General features: G+C 35.0%; 1 protein-coding gene across 1 annotated transcript; it reads right to left on the minus strand.

The window, feature by feature from the left end:
* Window positions 1-1,779: 1,779 nt before the first annotated feature.
* Window positions 1,780-4,663, minus strand: LOC108204008 (uncharacterized). The gene is made up of 4 exons (XM_017373251.2): window positions 3,153-4,663; window positions 2,213-2,494; window positions 2,014-2,119; window positions 1,780-1,920 (listed from the first exon to the last, which is right to left on the minus strand). The coding sequence occupies exons 1-4, from the start codon at window positions 4,661-4,663 to the stop codon at window positions 1,780-1,782; spliced, it is 2,040 nt and encodes a 679-aa protein (XP_017228740.2).
* Between the last annotated feature and the right edge of the window lie 10,721 nt (window positions 4,664-15,384).

A 15,384-nucleotide genomic window follows, 5' to 3' on the forward strand; every position in this document is an offset into this window, starting at 1 on the left:
CTCGTACCAACTTATCGAATCTTGACATATTATATCAGTCTTATTAGCAACCTCAAATTTTGGTTGATCAATATGTGCAAAAAGTCCCATAGACATTAAAGAAGAATTGTAATGAATTAAGCTTCTATCAACATCATAACATGGGTAAGGATCATAACATTGATTTTCAGATGCATAAAAACAATCAATGTTAGGTGGGTATGGAGGGTAATATGAGTTGCAACAATCAAACGAATTCACCTGATCCGTATTAAAATTCTGAAAAGAATTATAATTTTGATATCGTTCTTGATCATTGTTGAAATTCTGAGCGTTATTCCAACCAAAATTGTAATCCATGACGTCTCTTTAGCTCGCACTCTTTTTGTATCTACCTCAAAGAACCTGTAGACACACCAAAAACAACAAAAGAAGGAAAAATAATAATATACAACAATAAAATCTAAACCACAAGAAACAATTAACCTAAAATCAGTATTGCTGCCTTCCCCGGCAGCGGCGCCAATTTGTTGTCGAGTATTTTGAAGAGTATCGTTCGCAGGGAAGGACTGATATCAATACTAATTTCAAATCTCTTATCTCTTGCAATTCAGAAGTGTGGAGAAGAATTTGGTGATGTATGGTTATCAACTAATTAATATAATAAATAAATAAACTATATAATAAATATGAGAGAAAACAACCCAAGAATTAGAGTTCTTCAATGGCTATCATGAATGTCTAATTTGTGTCTCTTGTTTGCTAAAAACATCCTTCTAATATTTATAAAATCCTCTCCCAAGGTAGATTATAATGCCTACAATTATCCATTAAAAGCCACTCCCATGGTCAATCAAAGAACGCTTGTAAACTATTAAGAACCAAGGATTTTATGTCTCACAATTCTCATATTAATCTCCCGATCTAATACTCAAATTGTGTCCATCATATCATGTACTAGAATTATAACTCCTCTCCCGATTCGTTATAACTCCTCAAGATTCAATTAAAAGTTAGCTACTCTTCTAATTGTATAAAGCGCTCAATGACAGATTAACAAATCAAGAGAAAACACAATCCAACTAAACAAACATAATAAGCCAAAGAATACTACCTAACTCTTGGATCAAAGGATTAGATACTCATGATAAGATGAAACAAATATATATTTATACCACAAACCATGAGTGTAAGAATATAAGTACGAAGAATACAACTTGACGAAAGTGCTTGACGTCCGGATGAATCCCTTCACTCCTTCCAATCTCTCTCACAAGTGATCTCTCCTTTTTCTCTCTAAAAAGGCTATTTCTAAATTATTCTATATGATACAAGTTAGTTGTTTCTAATCTCTATCAAACCCTAATATATATAAGAGTTTTCTTAATTTACAAGAAAATAAAATAATATCCTAAAACGGGTTGGATTCTGATGCTGAAATTCGTAGGCTGCTGTTCAGGCCTGATTCTGGGCTGATCCAGTTGGCTTTTGATATCTGGACCACCTTAAACTTGTAGAGAATTCCAATATCTTCGCGTGGGCTGTTGAATCGCCCAATTCTGACGTCCGGAACTCAAGTTACGGCCCAAATAAGATTTGGTGCGCTGGCTATCCATAAAGTCCGAATTTCCATTTGATTAAGCTCAAATAAACTTGATTTAATCCAACTTTAGGAATATTTATTTTCCTGAAAGGCTGAAATTAAACACTTATAATCAATTAGTAACATCCCGATTATTTACAAAATACTAAAATTATGGGAATAAAATCATATAACAACATATATAAATATATGCTCTATCAATTATCTCGCTCCTTTGTGTGGTATCGGACCCCGTCAACCACATAGCCTTCATAAGTCAACACTGAATAAGATGGTTTTCCTGCCAACCATCTTATTGTTTCTGAAATGGCTTTCCCGTCACTGATTTCTGTACTCACCTGCACATAAAGTCATAAGGCCTATAAGTTGATATCAAGTAAATCACAAATTGAAGAAAATTGAAATAAAATAGGAGAAGAATGTCACCCAACTGTCTGTTGAAACCAGTCTGCAAATTGTCGATTGTGCCCTCCCAATAGCCATTGTGCACCCTTCTTTTTTCCTTCGTAAATTCTTTCCAAATATTCCTTATGCAACCTGATCATAATTACATTAAATAAGAAAAAACCATTATAAAAAGGGACTACTACAGGACTTATAAGAAATACTACGTATAAATAATTTACTTACTTAATATATGCTTCCACTTCAATATTATTAAGGAGGACTGTGAGATGTGCCTCATCTCGTTCCTTTTCTGCCACCGACTTCATTGTCACGCCACCAACTGGACCAGAAAAATTTTCATCTTTGTCAAGACCAGCAGTTCTGCTACTCTCGGTAAAGAACCCCGTGCAAAATTCAATTGATTCTTCTTTAATATAACCTTCAGCTATACAACCTTCTGGATAAAATCGGTTCCGTACATAACTCTTCAATATTTTATTAAATCGTTCAAATGGAAACATCCACCTATAAAAAACCAGGCCACATAAACGCAATTCCCTTACTAAGTGGACTGTTAGATGTATCATAACATCAAAAAATGATGGAGGGAATATTTTTTCCAACTCGCACAAGGTCAGAATCACATCTGATTGGAGTTTACTCAATCTGGACACATCTACGACTTTGTTGCACAAAGAGTTGAAGAAAAAGCATAATCTGATTATACTTACCCTTACATTTTTCGGAAGCACGGAACGAATACAAACCGGTAGTAACTGTTGGAGGAGGACATGACAATCATGGGACTTCAGCCCATACAACTTCAAATCAGGCATTGAGACACAATTTTTAATATTGGATGCATGTCCATATGGTAGTTTCATATTGGACAATGATCCCAACATTATTTTCCTTTTCTTTTCTAGACAAAGTAAAAGGGGCAGGAGGTAAGTATGTCCTCTTTTCTCCTATTTCAGGAGCTAAATCAGGCCTTACACCCATCTCAACCATATCAAGACGAGAGGCAACGCCGTCCTTAGTCTTGAATTTCAGGTTAAGTAGTGTCCCAATTATGTTATCACACACGTTCTTCTTGATGTGCATAACATCTAAACAATGACGAACATGGTGAAACTTCCAATATTCTAACTCAAAAAAAATTGATTTTTACTTCCATGCATACTCCACCTTTTTCGACTTTCCCCCTTTCCCAAAACTGAATTCAAGTTTCTGTTGTTGCGCCAACACTTCTTCTCCACTGAGTGGCTCAGGTGCATCACCAAGTTCTTGTTCTCCATCAAAAGCCATTCGCTGCCTCCTATAAGGATGATGATGGTCTAAATATCGACCATGACCTAGGTAACACATTTTCCTACTATGATTTAAATATTTAGCCACAGTTTGATCACCACAGATTGGACAAGCCATATAACCCTTATTTCTGCAGCGTGACAGATTTGCGTATCCCGGGAAATCATTCACTGTCCACATTAGAACTGCCTTGAGAGTGAAGTAGGATTTACTATGTGCATCATAAACATTTGGTTCACCCTCCTCCCATAATTTTTTTAAATCATCGATTAATGGCTGTAGATATATGTCAATATTATTTCCAGGCTCGTGCGGGCCGGAAATCAATGTTGTTAACATCATAAACTTCCTCTTCATGCATAACCATGGAGGAAGATTATATGTTACTAACATAACTGGCCAACAGCTGTACCGATTGTTTAATCCATTATTATATAGATTTATACCATCTGTCGCTAATCCTAAGCGTATATTTCTGTCCTCACTTCCAAACTCAGGCCACCTACTATCTACATTTCTCCAAGAAGGGGAATCAGATGGATGACGCATCTTTCCATCTTTAGATCGATTATTCGCATGCCAACTCATTAATTTAGCAGTATCGGCAGATTTAAAAAGCCGTTTGAATCTGGGGATTATCGGAAAATACCACATAACTCTCGCTGGAACGTTAATCCTAACTTTACCGTCTTTTGCAATTTTCCAGCGAGAAATTTGGCACTTTGGACACTCATCTAAAGACTCGAGAACTGGACCCCTGTATAATACACAGTCATTTGGACAATCATGGAATTTAACATACTCAAGTCCTAAATCAGTCAAGGTTTTCTTCGCTTCATACATATTTGGCGGAAGCACATTACCTTTAGGAAGAAACGAGCCAACAGATTCAAGAAGATCAGTGAAGGCCTTATCACTAACTCCAAACCTAGCCTTCCAATTATGTAATTTCAAGACTGACTCTAGTTTGGTGCACTCACTTCCCTCAAAAAGAGGTTGTTCCGCATCGGAAACAAACCTCATAAAGTCATCTGATTCATTATCGCATTCTCCATCATTATAGGCTGCTTCACATACTTTAACCGTTTCGCTAACGTGTGTTGGAATTTTAGCAGGGCAAGAACTACCCGCATGTGAGTTAATAAAGTTACCAACCTCTTCCCCATGCCAAATCCAATCCAAATACCCTAAACTAAACCCAGATTCATATAGATGACCCCTGATTGCATTGACAGAAGTTTTTTTGAAGTTAGCACAACGTGAACAGGGGCAACGTATCTTCTTTGGGTTTTTAGCATTTTCCTCCGCGAAAATCAAGAAATTTTCTACACCAACTTCATACTGTAAGGAATCTCTATCTGCCTTTATCCAAGACTTGTCCATTTCAAACCACCTGGTATGTCACTAAAATTCAGACCTAATTTTATGATTAAATATTATTATGTATATCTTATGCCCTATATTTCATTTAGCCTACATCAACCAAACTTACAACAACAACCTACATTCATTTAATCAAATGCACATATAATTTAACCCCACACTATACAAACTGCAGTCCTGTAATACATGGTAACTATCCACAAACTTATCCTAAAAACATATAAACAAGTAACAAATAACAACAAGAACTAGGGTTTTTGACAAAATAAATAAATTCAAAAAATAAATACCAATTAGCTTAAATAAAGCTACAACGAGAACCCAGTATCAATTAACAAAACAAATAACAAAATTAGGGTTTCAATTTCATAAAACCCCCAATTTTAAGAACTCGGATTTTGATTCACAAAACTATGGGGCCTCAAGTTATAAGCAGAAGAGAAGAGACAAACCTTGAAACAGAGAGAGAGAGCTGAGCAGAGAGAGCGGCGGAGAGAGAGCTGCGAGTGGAGGTGGAGAGTGGCGAGAGAGAGCTGAGAGCGGAGGAGGTGGTGAGCGGAGCTGAGAGCGAAGCTGAGGTGGAGAGAGGAGGAGCGGCGCGGAGATCGTCGAGAGAGAGGTGTGAGTGAGAGAGAGTCGAGAGAGAGAGAGGTGTGAGTGAGAGAGAGTCGAGAGAGAGAGGTTTGAGTGTTTTTCTATTTTTAGTTTTTAGTTTTTAGGCTTTAGTTTGTCTGAATGTATGTGTTAGAGGGAAAGAAAAAACATTAAGGAGGGGATTTCCAGCTAAGGGGGGAAAACAATTGGGAGGCAGCGCGCTTAATTTTAATATTTGAACTTAAGACATCGGTTTCGAAATCTGCGATGTTTTAAAACTATATGGACATCAAATAAAAAATGGACGATGTCTATGATACTTTAGACATCAGTGGCCGAAGTGACTGATGTCTTATGTGTGATGTTTATTAACAGTTTTCTTGTAGTGAATCATCGACTAACAAGAGAATATATTTGTTCCCAGATGGCGTTGATGGCGAGATGGGACAACAGAGATCCGCATTAACTAGATCAAGACACTTCTTTGCTGTGAAGCTTGACTTGGGGGGATTGTTGGGATATCATGGGCTCTGTGTCCAGCATCTACCTAGTTATATAAACATGAACACGATGCGCTTGTAATATGTTATGTATAAGGAAGTAAGGTTGCACCTTCTCTAAAAGCTCGAAACCCAAGGAAGGCATCCTGATAGGCAAATGCTGGGGGGGGGGATTGTTGGGGATATTATGGGCTCTATGTCCAGCACGAGGCGCTTGTAATTAATGTCCTAAGTATAAGGAAATAATGTTGCATCTTCTTTAAAAGCTCCGGCTTTTAGCGCACTGGTAAGCACATGATCCTAACAAAATTGAGGAAAATTAGAATAAGAGATTTAGAATACGCCACGTCAGATATATAGATTACTTCTAAATGTATTATCTATGTGTATACTAAATGCAATAAATCATTGCAAGAATAAAGTGATGCACATACGGAAAAGTATGTATCAGCTTGAAAAACATAAGGAATAAATATTTGAAAATGATTTATTTGAACCCGATGGTTTATCAGTGTACATGGCTAGCGGATCTCTTGCACTGCAGAACAACGCTAGAGATAATAAAATTAAAACATCAGACTTCTGTAGAAACGGCAAGTACAAGCGTAACAATACTTGCTGCTTTCATGTGAGAGACCACCCTTCCTCCCATAAAGTTACCTCCAGCATCTGCAAATTGAAAATGAAAACAACTAATAATGTGTCCAGAAGCAGCATTACAAACAACTGTAAGTCCCAGAATTGGAAATCATCTGGAAGCTTGTAGAAACGCACTGAGGAGGGATTGCACCTAGTGGATACGCAACATCAACAACAGAAATGTGTCCCTGGCTACTCTTCTGCATAAATATATAACTAACGATAGCAGATTCTGAACACAAATCCTTAAATCCTTATTCTGGGCTTTTTGTAAGTGTGCTTACTGGCCTGCAGGGACTCATTTCTGATGTCGATGTTGCGTATTCACAGGGTGCAATCCGTCTGCAGTGCAGTTCTACATGCTACCAGATAATTTCATTTTCGAGAACTTACCGTTGTTCAAATGCTGCTTCTGGACACATAATTGAACGAATAATGAGGAGCTCCTCCATGCCTCCCTGGAGCTGTAGATATTGGGCTTGTTAAACAATGTTGGTTTGAATTACTCATCACTGAGAAAATGTTATTGCTGTCAACTAAACAATGAAAGAGATAAGTATATATAGGGTGTTGCACTAGGAGGCGAGCAATTTATAGATGTTCATGATAAACCTCTCTGATAGCAATATGAGCTGTAATTTGTGATTTTTGTTGTTTATATGAGTTTAAAAAGATAATAAGGGATATGAGATTTCACAGTTATTGAATAAAACAGCTGTGTTCATGGAATTTATAGCTAGAGACAATCTTTAGCATATTTTTTTCACATATATAATCTTTCCACTCATTCAGTGATAGAAGAGATATATATGTACTGAATTCTTAATAAAGAATTTATGAATTTTTATAGAATATAACAGATTTTGATTCTATGCAAACTCTGGCCATGTATTTGGTTGAGATTTTAATTGATTGTTTTTAATATATGGATTTTAATTGATTGTATTTGATTTTGATTTTATGTGGGTTCTTGATAAATTGCCATAGAGTTGATATAATTTTTTTACCATTTAAGCACAATCCTTCAAAATCTCATTGATTTTGGTGTGATTTCAAAAAACATAAAATACACTAACCAATCCCACAAAATCCCTAATTTTATTTAATCCAAAAAAAATCCATCAGCCTTCAGATTTTAATAAAATTTTAAACAATCTCAATTGAATATCATAGGATTTTTAAGCATAATTTGAAATCCTAATTGAATACCACCAGTAGCATAATTTAAAATCTCAATTGAATATTCCAAGATTTTAATAGATTTTAAATAATCCCAATTGAATACACTCGGATTTCATGAATGAAAAAAATTTTTAAAATCTCAATCGAATACACCCCCTTAAAGTATAATATTCGTCCTAAATTATTCAAGTATACTCTACAAAAATCTCGTAGATTATGTTCGGGAAAAAAAATAACAATGAAGAAAATCATATATTTGATATCCACCAAAAGAATTCAAGTATACAGTATACTCTATCAAAATCTCGTAGATTATACTCCACAAAGGAAAAATAATTATAGAGAGGTAACAATCCCAAATTCTCAAGTATGTAATTATTATTTAATAACTTTATTTTTTAATTGTCAAAAAATTACTATTTATGAATAGGCGTGATTAATATTTATATTAACATAATTAATCTTTGATTAAAGTTACACTGACGCAAGAAATATTTAATAACTTAATTATATATTTTAAGTACCGTGACGAGGAAATAACAAGTGCGCGCGATAATAATATTTTGGGATAATTAATTCTAACGTCCGTGAACTATAAGTGGTTTATTATCTAGGTCCCTCTCCTATTTTTCTCAATAATGTGATCCTTAAATTTTTAATATTTTCTGATTCACATCCTTCCGTTAAAAGTCAACTAACAGACGTTAGTCAATGCTATGTGGCTGATCCTTACGTGGCTAATGCTTATATTCTGTTGATTTGGCAACTTAAAATAATATTCAAAAATATGTTATTTCCATTTGCTCCTGCGCTTACGGCATTCAAACTCGTCCCCTCAGCTTAAAAAAACCGACGTCGTTTTGATTTTTAGGGTTTCAGTTCTTCAAGCAAGCATGTTTTCATTGCAGAAGGGTTGGCTTTAATTCAAGCATTGATTCGTGTCCTCGAATCGGGTTTCGGGTTTGCCAAAGAAAAAGTCTGTACTGTGGGAAAATGTGATTGGGTGTTTGTGTAATTTGTGTTTGATTAATGATGAAAGGTTGAAGCTTTTTATTGTGAAGGAAGGCGGGGTTAAGTTTTTGATGAATTATTGGATTCTGTTTCGAATGTTAGGGGTTTGAAGGTTGTGGTGTCATCCAATTGCTGAGGTTATTGTTTCGAGTGGATTTTGGGATGGATTGTGTTGGATTTGAATTGTAATGTGTTGGGAGTGAGAGACTGAGAGTTGTTGCTGCTAGGGCTGTTTATAATTTGGGATTACGATATAAAAACGCGAAAGGAGTTGGGGGAATTTGGGGGCATTGCACCTTTGGTGAGGATGCTGGATGGTAAAGCTGTTGAGGATAAAGAAGCAGCTGCTAAAGCATTGGCAATGCTTACGGGGTATGCTGGAAATCGAAGAAGATTGTGGATATGGATGTCGAGGGTGCAAAAAAGCTTTTGGAAAGTCAGCCACATAAGCACTAGACACGTAAGCATCAGACACGTAAGCATTGACTAACGTCTGTTAGTTGACTTTTAACGGAAGGACGCGAATCAGAAAAAATTAAAAGTTTAAGGATCGCATTATTGAGAAAAATAGGAGAGGGACCTAGATAATAAACAGCCTATAGTTCAGGGACGTCAGAATTAATTATCCTTAATATTTTTTATTGATGAGGTTACGAGATACACAATTATATATATATAGGCAAGTGATCACATAGAAACCAAAGTTATTCTAGAAACTAGAAACCATTCCTTCTATCACCCTTTATAACTACAGAAATCACAAGTTTATATGTTGTTAATCACTATTTTATGCAGTAATATCATCAAATTTATTTTTAAAAATTAAGATAATTTCCTTATGATTGTTATTAGTGGTTGATTATTGATGATCAATTATAGTTGTAGGAGCTCCATGATGGTAGCAAATGAGGTGTGTGGTGGTGGTAGATAGTCATTAGTAGTATCTTACTAGAAAATACTAGAGATACATGAATGTGAAAGTGCATTAATTCCAACACTCCCCCTTAATGCACTTGTTTGACAACTCCAATGCGATCTCGTAGATAGAAGAACTTCTCTTTGGGGAGGGCTTTTGTAAAAATATCAGCGAGTTGTTCTTGAGACTTGCAATACTGTAGTCTAATTTCACCTTCTTCAACTGCATCCCGGATGAAGTGATACTTGATAACTTTTCACTAACAACTAATGGTGTAGAAACAGGCTTGCAATTTGACATATTAAATTTTTCAAGAATACTTTTTGCATACCTCTTTTGTGAGACAAAAATCCCTTCTGCCTTCTGAGTTACTTCGATACCCGAAAAGTAGTGAAGTAGCCCTAAATCACTCATCTCATATGCCTTCATCATGTGTTCTTTAAAGCTTTGCATCATTTTGTCATCGTTTCCTGTAAAGATGAGATCGTCAACATAGAGACACACAATCAGAATATTGCTTCCATTTTTCTTTACAATATAAGGTTGCCTCACTCTTACTTCTTTGAAATCCATTTTTCAAGAGGTAAGTATCAATTTCTTTGTACCAAGTTCGAGGCGATTGTTTTAGACCATAAAGGGCCTTTTTGAGTTTTAATACTTTATTTCTCCCCCTTCTACCACGAAACCTTGCGGTTGCTCAACATAAATTTCCTCATCCAGCTTTCCGTTTAAGGAAGCTGACTTAACATCAAGCTGAGAAATTTTCCATATCTTTTGTGCTGCAAGAGCAATCAAGGTTCTTATAGTTTCTAGCCTTGCCACAGGTGAGAATGTCTCTGAAAAATCAATACCAGCCTTTTGTGTGAACCCTTTAGTGACTAGTCTCGCCTTATGTTTCTGTATTTCTCCATTTTGATTTAACTTAGTCTTGTAAATCCACTTTAGACCGATATTTTCTCTTCCTTCAGGCTTGTCTACCAGCTCCCATGTTTTATTTTTCTCAATCATATGCATTTCTTCTTCCATTACTTGTTGCCATACATCATGCTTCACTGCTTCTTCAAAGGTTTCTGGTTCACCAACTACAAAATTACAGGTCTGATAGATGTCGCTTAATCGCCTCCATTTTCTTGGTGGAGATTCATTATCATCCTCCAATTCAGATTCTGAGGTATGAGCTTGTACTTCTCTTTCGCCACTTTCTTCACATTCTTCACTTATTATTGAAGAATTAGGATGACTGATATGGTCCTCTTGTTTTTCTCTCCAATCCCAGGCTGCTTTTTCATCAAATAAAACATCTCTACTAACAATCAGTTTGTTAGTTTTGACATTATAAAGTCTGTATGCTAATTTAGTCTCAAGACTATATCCGATAAAAATGCATTTTGTACTTTTATCATCTAATTTAGTACGCTTCTCTGCTGGAATATGGGCATAACAAACACAACCAAAAATTTTAAAATGACTTACAGAAGGTTTTTCACCACTCCATGCTTCCAAAGGTGTCATGTTCTGTACAGCTTTCGTGGGACACCTATTAAGGATATATATAGCCGTGTTTGTAGCTTCTGCCCAAAACTTTTTTGGGAGCCCTTTTTCATTCATCATGGATCTGCTCATTTCAATAATGGTTCTATTTTTCCGCTCAGCAACTCCGTTTTGCTGTGGACTATATCCAGCTGTTAGTTGCTTCCAAATTCCTTCGTCTTTGCAATATTCTTCAAATTCTTTAGATGTATGTTCTCCTCCTCTATCGCTTCGAATGCACTTTATACTAGAACCTGATTGCTTTTCTACAAGAGCTTTAAATCTCTTGAACACAGTGAAAACTTCTGACTTCTCCTTCAAAAAGTAAATCCAAGTCATTCTTGTAAAATCGTCAATAAAAATGATAAAGTACCTTTGTTGTCCCAAAGATGGAGTCTTCATTGGGCCACAAATATCGGTATGTATAAGCTCTAGACGTTTCCTAGCTCTCCATGACTTCCCTTTAGGAAATGGAATTCTGTGATGTTTTCCCATGATACAACCTTCACAAGGATCCATCTTACTTTGTAATTCTGGTAGTCCGTCCACCATGTTTCTTTGCTTGAGAAGCTTTAATCCCTGAAAGTTCAGGTGACAAAATCTCTTGTGCCAAAGCCATGACTCTTCAACAACATCAGCCTTTAAAGTTTCTGTTGCTCTCCATTTTTACTTGAGCAATGTCCTGATTGTTGTTCTTCTTGTCAAAAATCTTGCAAAAGTTATCTTCAAAAACAAGAGAATAACCATGCTCCAGAAGCTGTCCAACACTTAACCAATTTTCCTTCAAATCTGGAACAAGAAGAACATCACGAATATATTTTACACCTGATTTTGTTTTGACAGCAATTGTGCCTTTGCCTTCAGCTTCAGCTACTGTCCCATTTCCCATTCTCACATTTAGATTTAATGTAGTATCCAGGTGCACAAAAATATTTTCATTTTCACACATATGATTGTTGCAGCCACTATCGAGGAACCAAACATTATTATCTTCATGGTGACTAGAATGACACGCATAAAATAAACAATCTTCCTCTTTGTTATCCACCTTTTCTTCATTAAAATTTGCTCTTTCCTGAAATTTAAATCTGCAATCTTTCTCGAGGTGACCAAATCTATTACAATAATGACATTGTAGTTTCCTCTTAAACCAGCATTTAGATGTCATATGACTAGTCTTTTTGCAAATTTTGCAGAATAGTTTAGAGTTAAAGCTTGTACCTCTGTCATTGTTTTCTACCTTCTTGTTGCTGTTAAAATATTCATTCTTTTTCCTCCAATCAGCCTTTTTCTGCTCTTGATTGTAACCATCCTTCCTTGTAAATGGTTGCGCCTTCACCTTTGTCTTTGACTGAAATGCATTCTCTGTTTGCTCCGTTTGTTTAAATCTTCTCTTTTCATGTGCTTGGAGAGAACCCATCAATTCTTTTAATGACAACTCGGTGAGATCTTTAGTTTCTTCAATAACAGCAACAATATTTTCATACTTGTCCGTCAAACTGATCAAGATTTTCTCCACAACATGTTGGTCAGATATATCATCATCATAAGTTCTCATTTGGTTCACAATTTCCATTACTCGAGCATGATAACTTTGAATATTTTCAGAATCCTTCAATTTTAGATTCTCAAAATCTTTTTTAAGAGATTGAAGATTGATACTTCTCACCTTCTCAGCTCCATGAAATTCAGTCTCGAGGATTTCCCATGCTTCTTTTGCCGTATTTGCCCTTGAAATCCTTGAAAAAATTAGTTTTGTGACACCTATCTGAAGCTTGCTTAGTGCTGTGGCATCTTGGCGACGAAATGCTTCAATTTTCTTTAATTCTGCTTCTGTCAAGCTAGCCTCGTCAGCAGGTTCTGCAAAGCCTTTCTCCATGATATTCCACAAGCCTTCAGCCCGTAGAACAGTCTTCATTTTTATCTTCCAGTAGTCATAATCTTCACCATCAAAGAAGGGAATTAAAGATGACTGGGACTCACCACTAGGAACTGAAGTAGACGCCATACTTAACTTCTTATTTTAATCCCAGTTTGGAATCGAAACACTGCTCTGATGCCAATTTGTAGGAATTTTTATTGAGTTGCTACTGCAGAGCTCTTAATATCTATATGAAACTTGTGATTTTGTATATATTCATGCTGAAGAAGTACAATGTAATATATATGACCTTACAGATGTTTCTAGAATAATTGTAGATATCAAATTCAATGAATCCCAGATGATCTGAATACTATGTTCATGAAAATATAATTAAAACAAATCTTACTAGAAAATACTAGAGATACATGAATGTGAAAGTGCATTAATTCCAACATGAGATAGAGATGCAATACAGCCTCCTAATGAGAGTTTATAAAGGGAAAGACCCAGCCATTGTTAAGTCATGACAGTAATACTACAAATCACCCGGGAGTACTAAAGCACACCAATAGGTGATATCTATTCCTAGGACTCGGAGTCTACTAAATGCAAACATATTTTAATTGAAAATGTTGCCAATAGATTTATTTTTTAAGTGTGTCCTTTTTGCAGGAATAACTTACTTATTATAGGTTATTTACTTATATTCTATACAAAGAAAAAATACACAGCTTCACGTTGTAGAAACGATCATATTATATATATTTAAGATATATTTTAGTTAATATTATAAAATACACATGCACATATAAAACCTCTCATCACTATTAACGAATTTTAATGCATGTAATGTTAAGAATGTTCAATTCCTTTAAAGGGTTCGGGTTCCCAATGTTATGTCATTTACCAATCAATGCTTTTTGTTTCTTTCCGTGGTTGCATTGTGTTTATTTGGTTCTCTAGAATGAATTACATCCTTCTTGATTTTTCTTTCTTTTCAAAGCTGCTCCATGATTTATCTGCGAGCTCTCTGCACATTTTCTCTTCTAGAAAATTATTTGAAACATTTCATGTAACTTTAAAAATTATCGAAAATATACATGAAAACATCAATCCATATTATATGGACAAACTTTGGAATCTAATAAGAAGAATACATCTCAAATCTTCAGGATTAAGAATAGAACACTACACAACAGACGGTACATACGAGCACACAGTCTTTGTAAATATGAGAAGAATTTAAAATTTAATGAAGAAATAAAGAGTGATACTAGATTTGTTGGTGAAGGTGAGTGCCGAGTAGATAATAACCGCAATAGCAGATTTTTAACCGAATGCCTGAACTAAAGTAAATTTAATTAAACATGTGTTGGAAATTTGACGTGCAACATTGTCACCAAATGATTCTTATATGTACATATACAATATTCTACTATATATACAATTCATGCATATTAATATGGCAACTATTACCGATCATAAAAATGCGACCATTTTTGACATTTGTCCCATAGTTATATTTGGTATTGCTCAATTTACCCCGCTGAAGGAAAAAAAATGTAAAATATTAAAAAATAAAAGACATACATATGAATATCGTTTCAACATTTGTTGTCAAAATTAAATAGAAAAAAAAGGTTTGCTTAACTATTGCATACATTTTCATGCTTCTCTAGAATGTATATACATGCTAAAGAGTATCAAAGAACTTACTGGCCTAGGGATAATAAAAATCCTAAATATTCTGTAATGCAAAAAATGCAGCAGCAATGATTTCAGCAATGTCGGCTTTTGGAGTCACCACAACAGTCATCATTCCAGAAAAAAAGTAAAAGAGGGTGCAGTATAGCAGGGTGAAGAATGTGTGAAGAATACATACCAAATCAATACTATACACACCAACTTGTGCAAGAACATATGGTATTTCTACCAATACTTTTTTAGAGAAAAGAAAAGGACTTGGTTAACATTTCTACAAATGACACATAGTACTTCACAGGAATACATTATATCTATTCCTTGGAATCAGAGTCTACACTGAATGTAAACATATTTTAATGCGAAATTTTGACAATAAATTTATTCTTTAAGTGTGTCCTCTTTGCATGAATTATTGACTTGTTATAGGTTATTTACTTAAATTCTATACGGAGGAAAAATACAGCCTTCATGCTATTGAAAAGATCATATTCATATATTTTTAAGATATATTTTAGTTAACATTATCAAATACACATGCACATATATATCCTCCTATCAATATTAATGAATTTTAATGCATGTAATCTTCAAAATGTTCTATTCCTTTAAAGGGTTCGGATATCTGTCCATATATATTCACATCACAAAACTTCCCAATGTTATAATATGATTTTACCGATCAATGCTTTCTGTTTCTTTCCTTGGTTGGAGTGTGCTTATATATCTCTGAGCTCTTTGCACATTTTCTCTTCTAGAGAATTATTAGAAATAGTTCATGTAA

The sequence above is a fragment of the Daucus carota genome, chromosome 9, assembly GCF_001625215.2.
Source record: "Daucus carota subsp. sativus chromosome 9, DH1 v3.0, whole genome shotgun sequence".
Lineage (NCBI taxonomy): Eukaryota > Viridiplantae > Streptophyta > Magnoliopsida > Apiales > Apiaceae > Daucus > Daucus carota.